The sequence below is a fragment of the Plecotus auritus genome, assembly GCF_963455305.1.
Source record: "Plecotus auritus genome assembly, chromosome: 4".
Taxonomy (NCBI): Eukaryota; Metazoa; Chordata; class Mammalia; order Chiroptera; family Vespertilionidae; genus Plecotus; species Plecotus auritus.
In genome coordinates, this window is record NC_137775.1 from 165,283,340 (window position 1) to 165,296,702 (window position 13,363).

The window sequence follows — 13,363 nt, forward strand, 5'->3', positions numbered from 1 at the left end:
ATGTGTATAAGACATCCTTAGCTAGGGATGAGGGAAGGTGCCTGGGGGGCTTCAAACAGTCATTGCAAGATGATAAGAGCAGACCTTTAATAAAAATTTTTCTCTGCTTTATAGATAAGTTAAAAGAAGTTATCTTATGGGCAAGGTCTCAACTCAAATTCTTGTAGGTAGTTAAGGGGCGGCAGGGGGGCCGGGGGAGGAGAGACAAGTTTCTCTGGAGCCTGAAGCTGAAATTGCCTTTAGCTAAAAATAATCTGCATACCACTGAGGCACACCTTGGGGTGGGCTCTTCTGGACCTTCGCACATACATGCTCACAAACTACTTTTTGCTCTCAAAGGGAGAGCTTTCATTCATGTTTGGATGCTTAATTTGTCAATTTTGATGGCTTCATATCAGTAGTAACTCTCATCTCAAAGTATCATAAACTTACAGCAAGAGCCATGGTTTACAATGAGTGAATGTAAATTCTTATTTCAAATAATTTGATAATTTCGCCAAAACCGGTTTGGCTCAGTGGAAGAGCATCAGCCTGCGGACTGAAAGGTCCCAGGTTCGATTCTGGTCAAGGGCATGTAACTTGGTTGCGGGCACATCCCCAGTAGGAGGTGTGCAAGAGGCAGCTGATCGATGTTTCTCTCTCATCGATGTTTCTGACTATCTATCACTCTTCCTTCCTCTCTGTAAAAAATCAATAAAATATATTTTAAAAAAAATAATTTGATAATTTCAAAATATTTTAGGTTTTTTTGCAGAAGTTATATATATGTATATAAGTATATATATATATATATATGTGTGTATATATATATATATACACACACACACATATATATAAAGTGTATACATATATAACCTGTGTTTATATATAATATATATCTGATATATCAACATACTTTAAAAAATCTTTATTGTTGAAAGTATTACAGGTGTCCCCCTTCCTCCCCCATTAACCTCCTTTACTCCACTCCCACCCCCTACCCAGGTCTTCACCACACTATTGTCTGTGTCCATGGGTTATGCATATATCTATTTTAAACTATGTAATGTAGCTGATGAATAGCTTGTTTTACGAGATCCCATTCTGTATATTATTCTTGTTTACTAGGGCTTATTAATTAGAATCATCTTCAATTCACATTCCCCATAGGGATATTAAAAGTCACCTTCTATTTTGTGAGTTTAAGTGAAAATAGATAATATAATCTGTGAATCCACTTGATAGGCTCATAGGCACAATATGCTTCGCCCTGAGGATTCCTTTCCAAGTACACTTGGCATGGTTCTACAGAAAGACCAAATCAGAGGACCAGGGGAAGTCCTTATATGGAATATCAATGAAACCTTATTTTATTATACTTAGAAATGTTGAAATAACTTTCTAGGCCCAGATGAAGCTTCTCCTGCCCCAGGGTGCCACATCAGAAAACCAACACTTAGTTAACTTTCCTGTCCCTGTAAATACTAGTACTCTGCTTAAGCAGAATGCAGTATATCCAGTCAGCCAATCCCAAATGCCAAGCAAACTCTGGGCTCTGTACTTATTTCCCTGTTTCTTCTCATCCCAAACAAGTTTGACTATGTGGCCACAGCAAACCAGCTATTTTCTATTTTTCTCTTCCTTGTTCTTTATTCTTTATCCAATAAAAGCTTTCTACCATCACCCTATTTTGTAGTTCTCCAAAAAGTGATATAAAAAACTTTATTTTCTTTAATCATTTTTAACAGGAATTAACTATAAATAGAAGTTTTAGTACTTGGTTCTGACTACCCAGTAGCTCATCTTGTGTACACACCCCATCCCCATTAAAAACCATACTTTAGCCCTAACCGGTTTGGCTCAGTGGATAGAGCGTTGGCCTGCGAACTCAAAGGTCCCAGGTTCGATTCCAGTCAAAGGCATGTACCTTGGTTGTGGGCACATCCCCAGTGGGAGGTGTGCAGGAGGCAGCTGATCGATGTTTCTCTTTCATCAATGTTTCTAGCTCTCTATCCCTCTCCCTTCCTCTCTGTAAAAAAATTAATAAAATATATATATTTTTAAAAAACCCATACTTTAAATAAGGCAGAGGAGAAAGAAGATGAGGCAAAGATTAGCAGGAATAACTTGAAGGACATTGGTATCAATGAACTAAATGGTAAGCATAACAGGATGAATGGGTTTAGAAGGAAAACAAAATTAATTTCCAACACACTGAGTCTGAGGTACCATGAGATACTCAACAAAGTTGACCCTATGTGAGAGAATTCTGGAGCAAATGAGAGGAACCCAGGTTACATGCTTGGGTAATTGAGGCCAATCACTTTCATATAGGGGGTTTGAAAAGCAAGAGAGCTCTTCTTGGCGATGCCTGGGAAAGGAAAGAAGAGAGCCAGAAGGATGCAGTAGCACGGAAGCCACAAAGAGAAGATTTTAAGAAAGCAAATATTTCAACTATGCTACATAGTCAAGAAAGATAAAGCTAAGATAAAGACATTGGATTTGGTCACTCAGGTTTCGGCTGACATTTGAAAGAGTGCTTTAAATAAAATAATAGGAGCAGAAGTCAATTTTCAAGTGTTTAAAGAACCAATAAGTAGTCGGAAAAAATAAGAACAATAATAATAGACTGAACCTCAAGAAGTTTGATGGTTAAGGGAGAAGAGAATGTAGTGAATTAAAGAAGGTACTTTACATGGGAAGCATTTGAGCTCATATATATATATATATATATATATATATATATATATATATACACACACACACACACACACACACACACACACACAGTGAAGAGGAATAAATTGAAGGTAGAAATAAAGAAGGAATCTTAAGAGACCAGGTTCTCAAATGAAATGGTATTGATGCAGTCAAGGACACAGATGAAAGAGATAGCTTGGGAAGAGAGAAGAGAAAATTTTCAAGTCAGAGGGAACTAGTTAATAATACTGTATTGCATTTTTAAAAGTTGCTAAGAGAGTAGATTTAAAAACTTCTAATCACAAGAAAAAAATCTGTAACTGTATGGTGATGAATGTATTAACTATATCAATTGGACTTATTGTGTTGATCATTTTGCAATATATACAAAAATCATTGCGTTATACATCTGAAACTAATGTTATGTCAGTTATACTTGGTTAAACAAAATCACATTGGTATAAACAGCAATAAATGATCACAGTATAGCAGGCACTGTTTGTTCCAAAAGATTCTTGCTTCAAAACTGCGCTCCTCTTATTGAACTGGCTGCTCCATTTCAATGTCCTTATCCTTCCTGTCCTGTCCCCATGGCTTCCTGTAGTACAATGGGAAATAAATATTTGGCTTACAAATAAATAAAAGGAAGATAAAGTGTGATAGGGTTTTTTGGTTGTTGTTGTTTTGTCGGGGGGGGGGGAGAGTTTGGTTTGGTTTTTTTGAAATAATGCACATTGAGAAAATAGGTTGAAAGTGTTCCTATCAGATGGTTTCTCTTTTATCAGACTATTGGGAGGTGAGGTAACCTGCTGAGCATTAGTAAACATTCTGTACCATGTAAGGGCAGACAAATAAATGTGGAGCCACTAACTAGTTTTTGGCATCATCCACATTTGAGCTGAAGAAAGTTCAATCTGATCTGAAGTATGTCAGAGAGGCAGTAAGACTTTTTGAGCCCGACGAGTTAAAATTATAAGCAAGTCAGGCAAGAAAACATGACTTACCCAAGGCAATGGCAGCAAGCGGATGAGAAGAGGCAACATATTTGAGGGTTAGGTAGAAGGGGGAATGGGAGTGGAGCAAGTAGATACCGCAAAGTCAACACTACTCTTTCTAGATACTTGTCAGAGAAGGAAAGAGAGATGCAGAGGTAAACACACAGAAACACAGAGTCCATGGATGTGTTTCACTAAAAAGAGAAAACTAATTGGTGGAAAGGAAGCGGCCAGGAGCAAGGGAAGTTTTTAAGAGACCAAGAGAAGATAATTGACATAGGGATGACTGATGGAATCATCAACACCTCCAACAAAGGGGGGTAGGAAGAGCTTCAGAGCAGAGGCAGAGGGAAGGAAGAGGTCCACCAGCTATTCACAATATTTCAGAAAGCCTTCTGGAAATTGCAATTAAACAAAATGTCAAGTTTCTTTACTTTTGGCAGGCGTTCAATCAACTCTTGTGGGTTAACACTGGTTATCGCACACTTATCAGAAATTCTAATTTGCTGTTGATGACATCATAGCAATTTCTGGGATGTGACTGGCAGACCATATATTGTTAGCTGAGTTATTTATCTGAGTTTTGCAATATCTGATTTAATTCTTCAGCATGTGATTATCCTTGGATTAGAAGAGTGACAGCCAAAATTAAGCGAGCACTTCCAGGGAACAGTGCCTAGTGTTTGTACACTTATTTAACTTTATTGCTTATTAGCATTGCATCCACGACAGTGATGTATGTGATTTCATTTAAGTGACAAAATCTTTCAAGATATGGGGTCCTTGGATGAAAACATAATAAAAAGAGTCCTTGGATGAAAGGAGTTGGCATGACAAGATCTCTATTGTCCCTTCATATCTAACGTTCCATAATTTTAAGAGGGGCCTATAAACACAAGTTCAGGAATGGCTACGTGGGGAAGTTGGTGGTAAAGAATGCTTGAAAACACCTCAACTGACCGAGGACTCATGCAACGCCAGGCAAGGAGAAAGGGAAGCAAAGTCACAAAACATTCCCACCTGGAAGGATGCACAGGCGACACCAAGAAGAAAAACAGAAAATAGAATGGGATAAAAGGAGGGCAAAGGATAGAAAACAGTGGCGGAACAGGGCAAATGGGTGCTCTCTTTATTGATAACCACAAAACATTAACCAGCTGTGGAAGCGGGGATGGTTGTCACACGCACACTTCATGTTTGGCACGTCCACCTTGTGTAAACGCAAATAAAAAGAGCGAGGTTCTACGCTCACCAACACCCACACCCAGCTGGGCTCCCTCTGCACCGGCACCCCTGTACTTGGGCTGATCTTCGCCCACTGGAACTGGGCAAACAGAACTTAAAAAAAAAAAAAAAAAAGTTACAAGAGAAATGGGCCCAGGCTGTGTCCTGAGAGTTAAGACTGCCCGTACCCGGCCTGGGGGCAGCAGGGCGCCAGGTGGCCTGGAGGTGGCCTCGGGGCGGCCCTGGCTCCCCGCTGGGCGGGTTCGGGGCTAGAACGCTCAGGACGGGTGTCCGGGGGCAAGGAGGAAGTGGGACGGTGTGTACTTTTCTTCCGGAACTGTGGTTATATTGCCCCAACCTGGGCTCAGGTGGCGGCCAGGGAGCCAGGGGAAGCTCCAGGGCGCGCCATCCGACCCCGTCGGGCCCCGTCCCCTCCCCTCACCCCCATGTCTGTGCCGCCGCCGCCGCCGGCCGCCGCCCGTGACCCGGTGACCCCGGAGGGCCGTCGGGGGCCCGTGACCCCGGAGCCCTGGGCATCCGGACCCCCCTCGGAGACGCAGCCGCTATTAAGGCAGGAGGCTAAAGGGGAGGAGGAGGAAGGGGAGGAGACAGGCGTCCGGGGCGCCTCGGGAACCGGCACGGCGGAGCAGCGGAGACGGGGCTGGGGGGAGGCGGCCGAGGCCGAGGAGGGGCCGGAGGCCGGGGGTGCGGCGGCGGCGGGGCCGGGCGGGCCGGCGGGAGGCGCGGGGGGCGGCCGCGGGGCCTGGCGGCGGCTGCTGGCCTGGCTGCGGCGGCGGCAGCCCCAGCGCGGCCCCTGCGTGGCGCCCCTTCCCCGCTCCGCCGCGCTCTGTTGTCATGGAGGAACCAAGATGGCGGCTCTGGCCTACACCCTGGGCAAGCGGGAGATCAACCACTACTTCAGCGTGAGGAGCGCCAAGGTGCTGGCGCTGGCGGCCGTGCTGCTGCTCGCGGGGTGCCACCTCGCCTCCCGCCGCTACCGAGGTGAGGGGCCCTCCCCCTGCCCGGCCGGGGGAGGAGGCGACGGCGCGGAGGCCGCCCCCCTCGCCCGACACACGCCCACGCTCCGCGGCCGCCCGCCCGCCCGCCTGCCCGCCTGCCCGCGCCCGGCCCGGGGGAGGCGCGGCCCCGCTTGCCCCCAGGTGTCCCGACCGCGGGCCAGGCGCCCCTGCCCGACCGAGGGGACCCCGGCGCGGGCCGCCCGGGGGAGAGGCCCCGCGGACCTGGCCCCCCCGGCCGCCCGCGCTGGGGTCAGGGGCGCCTCCTCGGGCCGAGGGGCTGCGGGGGTCCCGGCGCCGGCGGGGCCCGGGGAGACGCGCCCGCCCGCCTGGGGGTCGCGTGCAGGCGGTCGGACGGCGGCTTCGGCGTCCAGCCCGGGGTGCGTGGAGGCAGAGGCCGCCTGCCAGGGGCACCTCCGCCTGGAGTGGGGTCGCCGTGTCCCTGGCTAGGGTTCCGGCTCTTTAGCCTTTTGTTCACTGCGGCCTCTGCCCCCGAACCGCGGGCTGAGCTGTTGTTGGACAGCGACGGGGGCCGCCCCATTTTCCTCGGCCCCCGGGGGCGACAGCTGGCAAAGATGCCCGTGGCCAAATGGAGGAGGTGTCACTCAGCCTCTGCGATTCAGACACGTCCAAGGGGTTCTGGTTGCACACTTTTTACCGAGTCGAGGCCCCGGGGCACGTGGGCCAAGAGGAGTTTTGAGTTGCCAGGCGTCCAGGTGGGCAGTGAGCGAGCTGGAGGCCGGTGGGAAGGAGGCCCGCCCTGTGGGTGTTGAAAGGGGTGTCAAGGAAGCGACCCCCTTACTTCAGATATGATCTTTCAGTCATCAAGGGACACTTACTCGTCCTTGTTGGTTCGTGTGTGTGTGTTTTCTCTCTCTCTCTCAAAATGCCACTAGGAGAGAGACTGACAGGCTGAGGGAAATTAATAATGATCGGATCTCTTATTTTTGGCTCTTCGTATTATGGAAACCATTATCAGGACAGCTCTTGGTGACTGTGAGATTAATTGGTCAAGATGTAATGTGTAGTGGACAGGTGGGCATTGAACGCTCTTGCCGTTTAATTTCACACCCGCTTTGGCAAAATATCCAGTGAGTGGGGTTCTGGGATCTGAGCTCCTCTCATCCCAGGAAGTCTTTCAACGTGGGGGACGTTTTGGTGCATTTTGCTGCTTTGTCGTCTCCTGTGCTTGAGGATTAAAAACCTCAGATTCTAGTACTATACTGGATGAATCGCTTTTTACATAAACACACTAAATTGATTTAAAAAGATAAAAGTTTTTATACCCTTTTGGCCTTTCTCCTCCAGTCTCCTGTAGATCACAGCCATGTGACCTGGGAGGGCTTCGGTGCACCTGAAATTGCTGTAACAGACAGAGCACATGCACAATAAAACTGGCAATCTTGATGCATTAATTTGTGGTAATTTGGAAGAAGATTTTCTAACTACTATTAATCACCTGCTGGTTTGGTATAAGATGACAGTAATCGAACTCAATTATGTGTAACTTTGGTGCTATGTTCCTAAAAGTAAAAATGATCTAGTCTTCCCACTTCTCCCTCCCCCCCCCTCCCGGTTTTTAATTGTACTTTTATCTTTTGATAAGCTTGGATACTAATGATTATATTTAGATTATTGCATCCTTTTCAGGGTCTGTCATCAGCAGGGGAAATAGAATGTCAGATGGAATTTATGAGTCAGTGTAGCAATCTGGGGTTGTTTATAAAGCCTCCTCCAGAAGCTCGTCATCAGCTTCCCTAGGTGCTTCAGTTCCTTGAGTGTGAAGCAGAACACCTGGTGTGTGTACTTGCCCAAACTGAATGTCAAGAACTGGAGCCAGACACTGTTTGGGAAAAATAATCTTACCAGGAACTTTTTAGCCATCCTTATGCTTTGGCAGTGTAAAATTGAGTCAAATGCAGTTCCCTTTACACAAAGATAACTATGCACTTGAATCACAATATCATAAGTCTGTAGAATAAAAAAAGACCTTATATTAGATATAGAGGTTTAGGATATATATATATATATATATCTCCAATGTGTGGGTATGAGTTTGCCTCAGGCAAGGTAGAGTGAATGCAGTAGAATACACATATTTAGTATCTCTTGCTTTATTTATAAACAGAAAGTAAAAGAATTACACACTGCACAAAGTAAAGCTTGGTGAACACAACGTGCTGTTCCAACAGGTTTTACACGTTTTAATTCATTTTGTATTTATAAGCATTCTGTGAGGTAGGTACAGTTTACCGCCTTTGATCCTCCTCCCCTGCCCCATCTGTAACGTTTCTATAATCAGGATGACTTTTAAAATCTTTGATTGCATGTCAAAGTTTAATTGATAAAATTTTCCTACTGTTACATAAAATAATAATGTGTCTTATAATCAATGTTCTTAGATTCTTCAAGTTGCAAGTTGAGGTATTATTTACATTTTAAAGATGAGTCATGAGAGGTTAAGTTGCCTAAGGATATTCAGTTAGTGACTGAGGTAGGAGTTAGAACCCAGTAAGGCAGCCTCAAGCCATTATGCTGTAGTCTGCCTTCCTGCAGCTGACACTGTGGTGATTACAGAAGGTGGAGTGGGAAAGCATTTCCAGAGGGACATGGACTAAACATTTAGAAACATTGAAGCGCCTCACAGTACCAGCAAGAGTCTTCCTATTCTTTTTCCAGTAAAGTGACTTTTTAAAAGTTGCATGTGTAGAACTTCAAATTCTGACCAGCCTGCTTTTTATTACCTGTTTTCTTCTTCCTAAACTCCAGGCTCACAGTCTAAACATGCTTTGCCCTTTTATGTACCTCACAAATATTTTATTTTCTGTGCCTGCGATGGTCTTTCTTTCCTGCAAAGAAAGAACAGATTTTTCCTTCAAGGCCTGGCTCAGATGTCACCACTACAGAGGTCAGAATTAGGAGTTCAACGTTTTTACAGCAATTAGTACATACTTACCATGTTTATTATAGTAATTTTTATCTGTCTTCCCCCCCCCCCCCACAAAACATCCTTGAGCTTCCATGAGTATTTTGTTTATCTTCAAATCATCAAAACTTAACACACAGAGCTTAACTTCATAAATAATTATGAGATCATTAGATTTTGAGTCCTTTTTTCCTACTATTTTCCTCCTTGCATTTGGTTCTTCTGCTTTTAATTGAATTTCATGTTCTGATCTCAATTTTAGAAAGTAGGGTGTGTGTGTTTTTGCATTATTAATATTACTTTCACATAATATACTAGAACGACATTTTTTAAATAATTAAACTTTTAACTATATTTTTTCAAAATTTTATCAATCTCTAATATTACTGGATCACAAAATGTCCATTAATATTGTAATTACAAATTTAAAATAATGTTTCTGTGACAAAAGGCCAGTATCTATTGCCCTAAGAGTAGTTCCAATCTGGATATAGTTCATTTTTTTAATTGATAAAGTTAACTTGCTACAAATGCTTTAATTTTGTTGAAATCTGAATTCTTTCTATCAATGCAAATATTAGATAGCACATGTTTTGAAGAAAAGTCAGCTCAAGGCTTCAGAAATTAAAGCCAGAAAGAAGTAGCCCTAGGTCTCTCAGCCTTTTCTTTCTTTGACTGCTAGGAAAACCCTGATCCCTACGACACCACTTGTAATGAGGCTCTCCTAGCTAGTCTAAAGAAAAATGTAAAGGCACAAACTAAAATATCACTTGCTGAATTTTAGGCAAACAAAGTATACTACAGATCATACTGTAAACTTTATGATCTGGTATTTTCATGGTTAGTGATAAGAAACACACAGCTTTGGTAGGGTGACTCGACTAATGGTGCAGTGTGCCAGAGGCATTCTATTCAAAAGAAAGTATCAACTATGCTTTACTTAGCACTGCAGATACTTTCTTCAGTAGTTACATATTGCTTTTCAGCTTTTTCAAAACATGTTTGTCTTTTTACTTACTTTGCTTGCTTTTAGTGTCTTTCTATTATAGAAAAATCGTGCATAAAAACCTGCAACTTGAGATTGACAAACCAGAATGCTTATGCTTAAGATAACAGAATGAAGAGTGAGACAACCATTCAAGAAGATAATCTTAGTATTGGAGATAGCTGAAGTAGATAATTCTGTCCCTTTAGTTGCATTTATCTGAGCAACTTGCATCTCACGCTTGTTGTATTATGAAGTAGCTATCAGAATTATATGAGGCAATTGAAAATAATGACTGGTTTTGTTGTTGTGTTCTTTTGTTTGGGATTTTTCTGGGTAAATTTTTAAAGGAAAATACGCCACCAGCATATATATACATATAGAATATATAATTTAAAAAGTCAAATTAACTTATTTTACATTTAGATTTACATTTACTGATTTGATCCAAAAGAAATTTTTTACCAGAAAAAGAACTTTTACAGTATATAATTTTGTAAAGTTTTCCTTTCTAGAGCAGGTTAATTTATTCTGCTGACAAATATAAAAAGCCAATCTCATCTTTCCAGTTGTCTAGTTAGCAGTTCTTTTACTTTTCTAACAATTCTTCATGTTACATTACATTATCTCTATCAATGCAGCTTGTATAGTTCCTGTCTTTGACAGGACCTTAACTTATATGCAGAGACGATTTAAAGTTCAGATACAGGCTTGTAAAAAAAAAAACTTTGCATCATAAAATATTTTAAGAAGAGTCATCATCAACTAGCATTCGTTAGCAAACTAAGAATTTCTTCCCTGCTGGACCGGTGTGGCTCAGTGGTTGAGCACCGACCCATGAACCAGGAGGTCAGGGTTCAATTCCCAGTCAGGGCACTTGCCCAGGTTGCTGGCCCCATCCCCAGCGGAGGGTGTGCAGGAGGCGGACAATCAATGATTCTCTCTCATCATTGATGTTTCTATCTCTTTCTCCCTCTCCCTTCCTCTCTAAAATCAGTAAAAAAATATTTTTTAAAAAAGAAAGAAAGAAATTCTTCCCTGGAAAGACCAGTAGTCTCAAAATTCCGAGTTTACAGTGCTTTTTGGTTAGTGACAACTTCAAATTTGTTTTGCTGTGGAGCTTTTCTGATGTGGGTTCATCACATTAGAGCCATTGTTTCCTATTAACTGAACTACTGAAAAAGAATGTGTGAGTAGTGGTTTTGAAGAGGAAACCAAGAACTTAACATTTTAAAACACAATTTCTGGTGTAGGAAAAGACTGGTTATGGTATATCTATCTTCAGAAAATCATATTGATGATTAATAAATAACATAATTCCACACAGTGAATATTTTTTTTAAAATATATTTTATTGATATTTTACAGAGAGGAAGGGAGAGGGATAGAGAGCTAGAAACATCGATGAGAGAGAAACATCGATCAGCTGCCTCCTGCACACCTCCTACTGGGGATGTGCCCGCAACCAAGGTACATGCCCTTGACCGGAATCGAACCCGGGACCCCTCAGTCCGCAGGCCGACGCTCTATCCACTGAGCCAAACCAGTTTCGGCCACACAGTGAATATTGATCAAGGTGTATTTCTGTTTAGGCTTCTATTAAAAAATCAAAATCAAATACCAACTTTATAAAAAGGAGGAAGAAAGAAAAACCCCACAGAATTAATACCTAGTTATTTGCAACTTCTTATAATTTTCTAAGAAATTAAATGTGTTTCTAACTTCTTACTTGGTCTAATAGATGTATTTGAAGAGGTAGAAATGCTATAAATATGGAATTTTCATCCCAATTTTAAACATTTACTATGATTTTGCTATATGGCCATTATAAAAGAATGCTGTTTTTAGGAAAATAATTATGTGTTCCTAAAGTCTTTTCTTTACTCCTGGATTATTTATATACTTAATTTTGTTTTTTGGAACTACAACTCTTTTTTTAATAATTGGAAAGAATTAAGAACTGATTATAGTTTCCTTAAAGAGGTGTTATTAAAAAATCTCTGAAATACAGAAAACCTACACAGACTACATATATAATTGCAAATATTTAATAATGGATATTCTGCTTTCCTTATCCAGTGTTACTGACACAGTAGTGCAGTATTTTCACTTTTCCTTCCTGTTCTATTTTAAACTTTATGACACTGAAGTAACAACACTTTCATTATTTATATATACCTATCTTGCATTTGTATTTCCTTTTATCTACATGTTGGCCAGATAAATAGGTAACTGGATTGAGAGAAAAAAGATGTGTTCTATTTTAAATATCTTTGGGTCTTCCCTATCTCCAGTCTGAATGGTTCAGTACAATTCTTGTTCTGTAAGATTCCTCTTATCAGATGCCATGTCCTGACCTTAACTATTTGTAAAACAGAGTGTGCTGTTGACTATTAATAAAGAACTCAAAATTAAATTAAATAATACATATATTTTATTAGAACCCCACAGTTAATCTAAACATCTCCTTTTTCCCTCATCCATTTGAAATATTCGAACTTTTTAAATGCCTCCAACCCCCTTACTAACTCCTTCCCTCATTTAAGTTAATGTACAGTAAAGTGGCCAAAGGAAGAAGAGTGCCACCTGTCCTAGTTTACACAGGACTGGAGGATTTCCCAGTTGTGGAACTTTCTGTGTAAAACTCATAGTCCCAACCATACTGGTCGGAGTTGGTTGGTCATCCTAAAGGAAGGCAAGAGATATCAAGAGAAGTAGAGAGGCTGAATGTTAATAACTGTTAAGTCTGCAATGTGTTACTGATACTGATGTGGCTAGTTTTAAGTCTTATCTTTGTAAGATTGTAAAAGGATGAAGTTTTAGTAAGCTTTTTAAGAGGCTCCTGAATAAGTCTCTTTCTCTGTTCACACGTTTACAGAATACTCACAGGGGTAGAGTACTCACAGGGAAGTTGTGAAAATCAGAGAGTAGATTTATAAAACTTCTCAATATTAACTAGGTTTCCAAATATGCTAATGTACTATGTATTATAATAGTTGAGTAGTAGAAAGTCATTTCCAAAGTCTTCTCTTTTATTTCTTAAACTTTTCTTTCCCTACTAGAAGTAGGAGTGATAAACAGATACAAAGGCTGGTTTGCGACTGAGGTGATGTCCCCACAAAGAAAACCTGAAGCAGAGGGAACTGCCCAAGCAGTGAATGTAGCATTTAGGAGTTAAGGAGTCTCGATATTTATTATGTTTCCTGTGGATAAGTAATATGCACCTAGAAGGTATAGCGAAGCATAAAGACTTGTATTTTCTCATCTCAAAGAGCTTACATGGGGTCAGATAGCCAACATATAAAAATTTAACTATTGTTTCCAACACTGTTGTGTTTCATAGGCAATGATTCATGTGAGTACCTTCTTTCAAGCGGCAGATTTCTTGGAGAGAAAGTTTGGCAACCTCACAGTTGTATGATGCATAAATACAAATACAAGTAAGATTTCTCCATTTTGTTTGTGTTTTCTATGATGGGTTGTAATATCTAGCGGACAAGGGTTGGTGAAACAAAGAAAGTACTATATAGTACTTCTA

General features: G+C 41.6%; 2 protein-coding genes across 2 annotated transcripts in view; one reads left to right on the forward strand and one right to left on the reverse strand.

Moving 5' to 3' along the window:
• Positions 1 to 13,363, reverse strand: part of SGCE (sarcoglycan epsilon) — a 205,178-nt gene that overhangs the window by 55,603 nt on the left and 136,212 nt on the right. The gene's annotated exons all lie outside the window — the stretch shown is intronic.
• The window catches only part of CASD1 (CAS1 domain containing 1), a 45,483-nt gene continuing 37,732 nt past the window's right edge, over positions 5,613 to 13,363 (forward strand). Inside the window, exons 1-2 of the mRNA XM_080666752.1 lie at positions 5,613 to 5,900; positions 13,169 to 13,265. Of these exons, the coding sequence (XP_080522878.1) occupies positions 5,768 to 5,900; positions 13,169 to 13,265 (230 nt within the window). The 5' untranslated portion in view covers positions 5,613 to 5,767. The remainder of the gene's footprint in view (positions 5,901 to 13,168; positions 13,266 to 13,363) is intronic.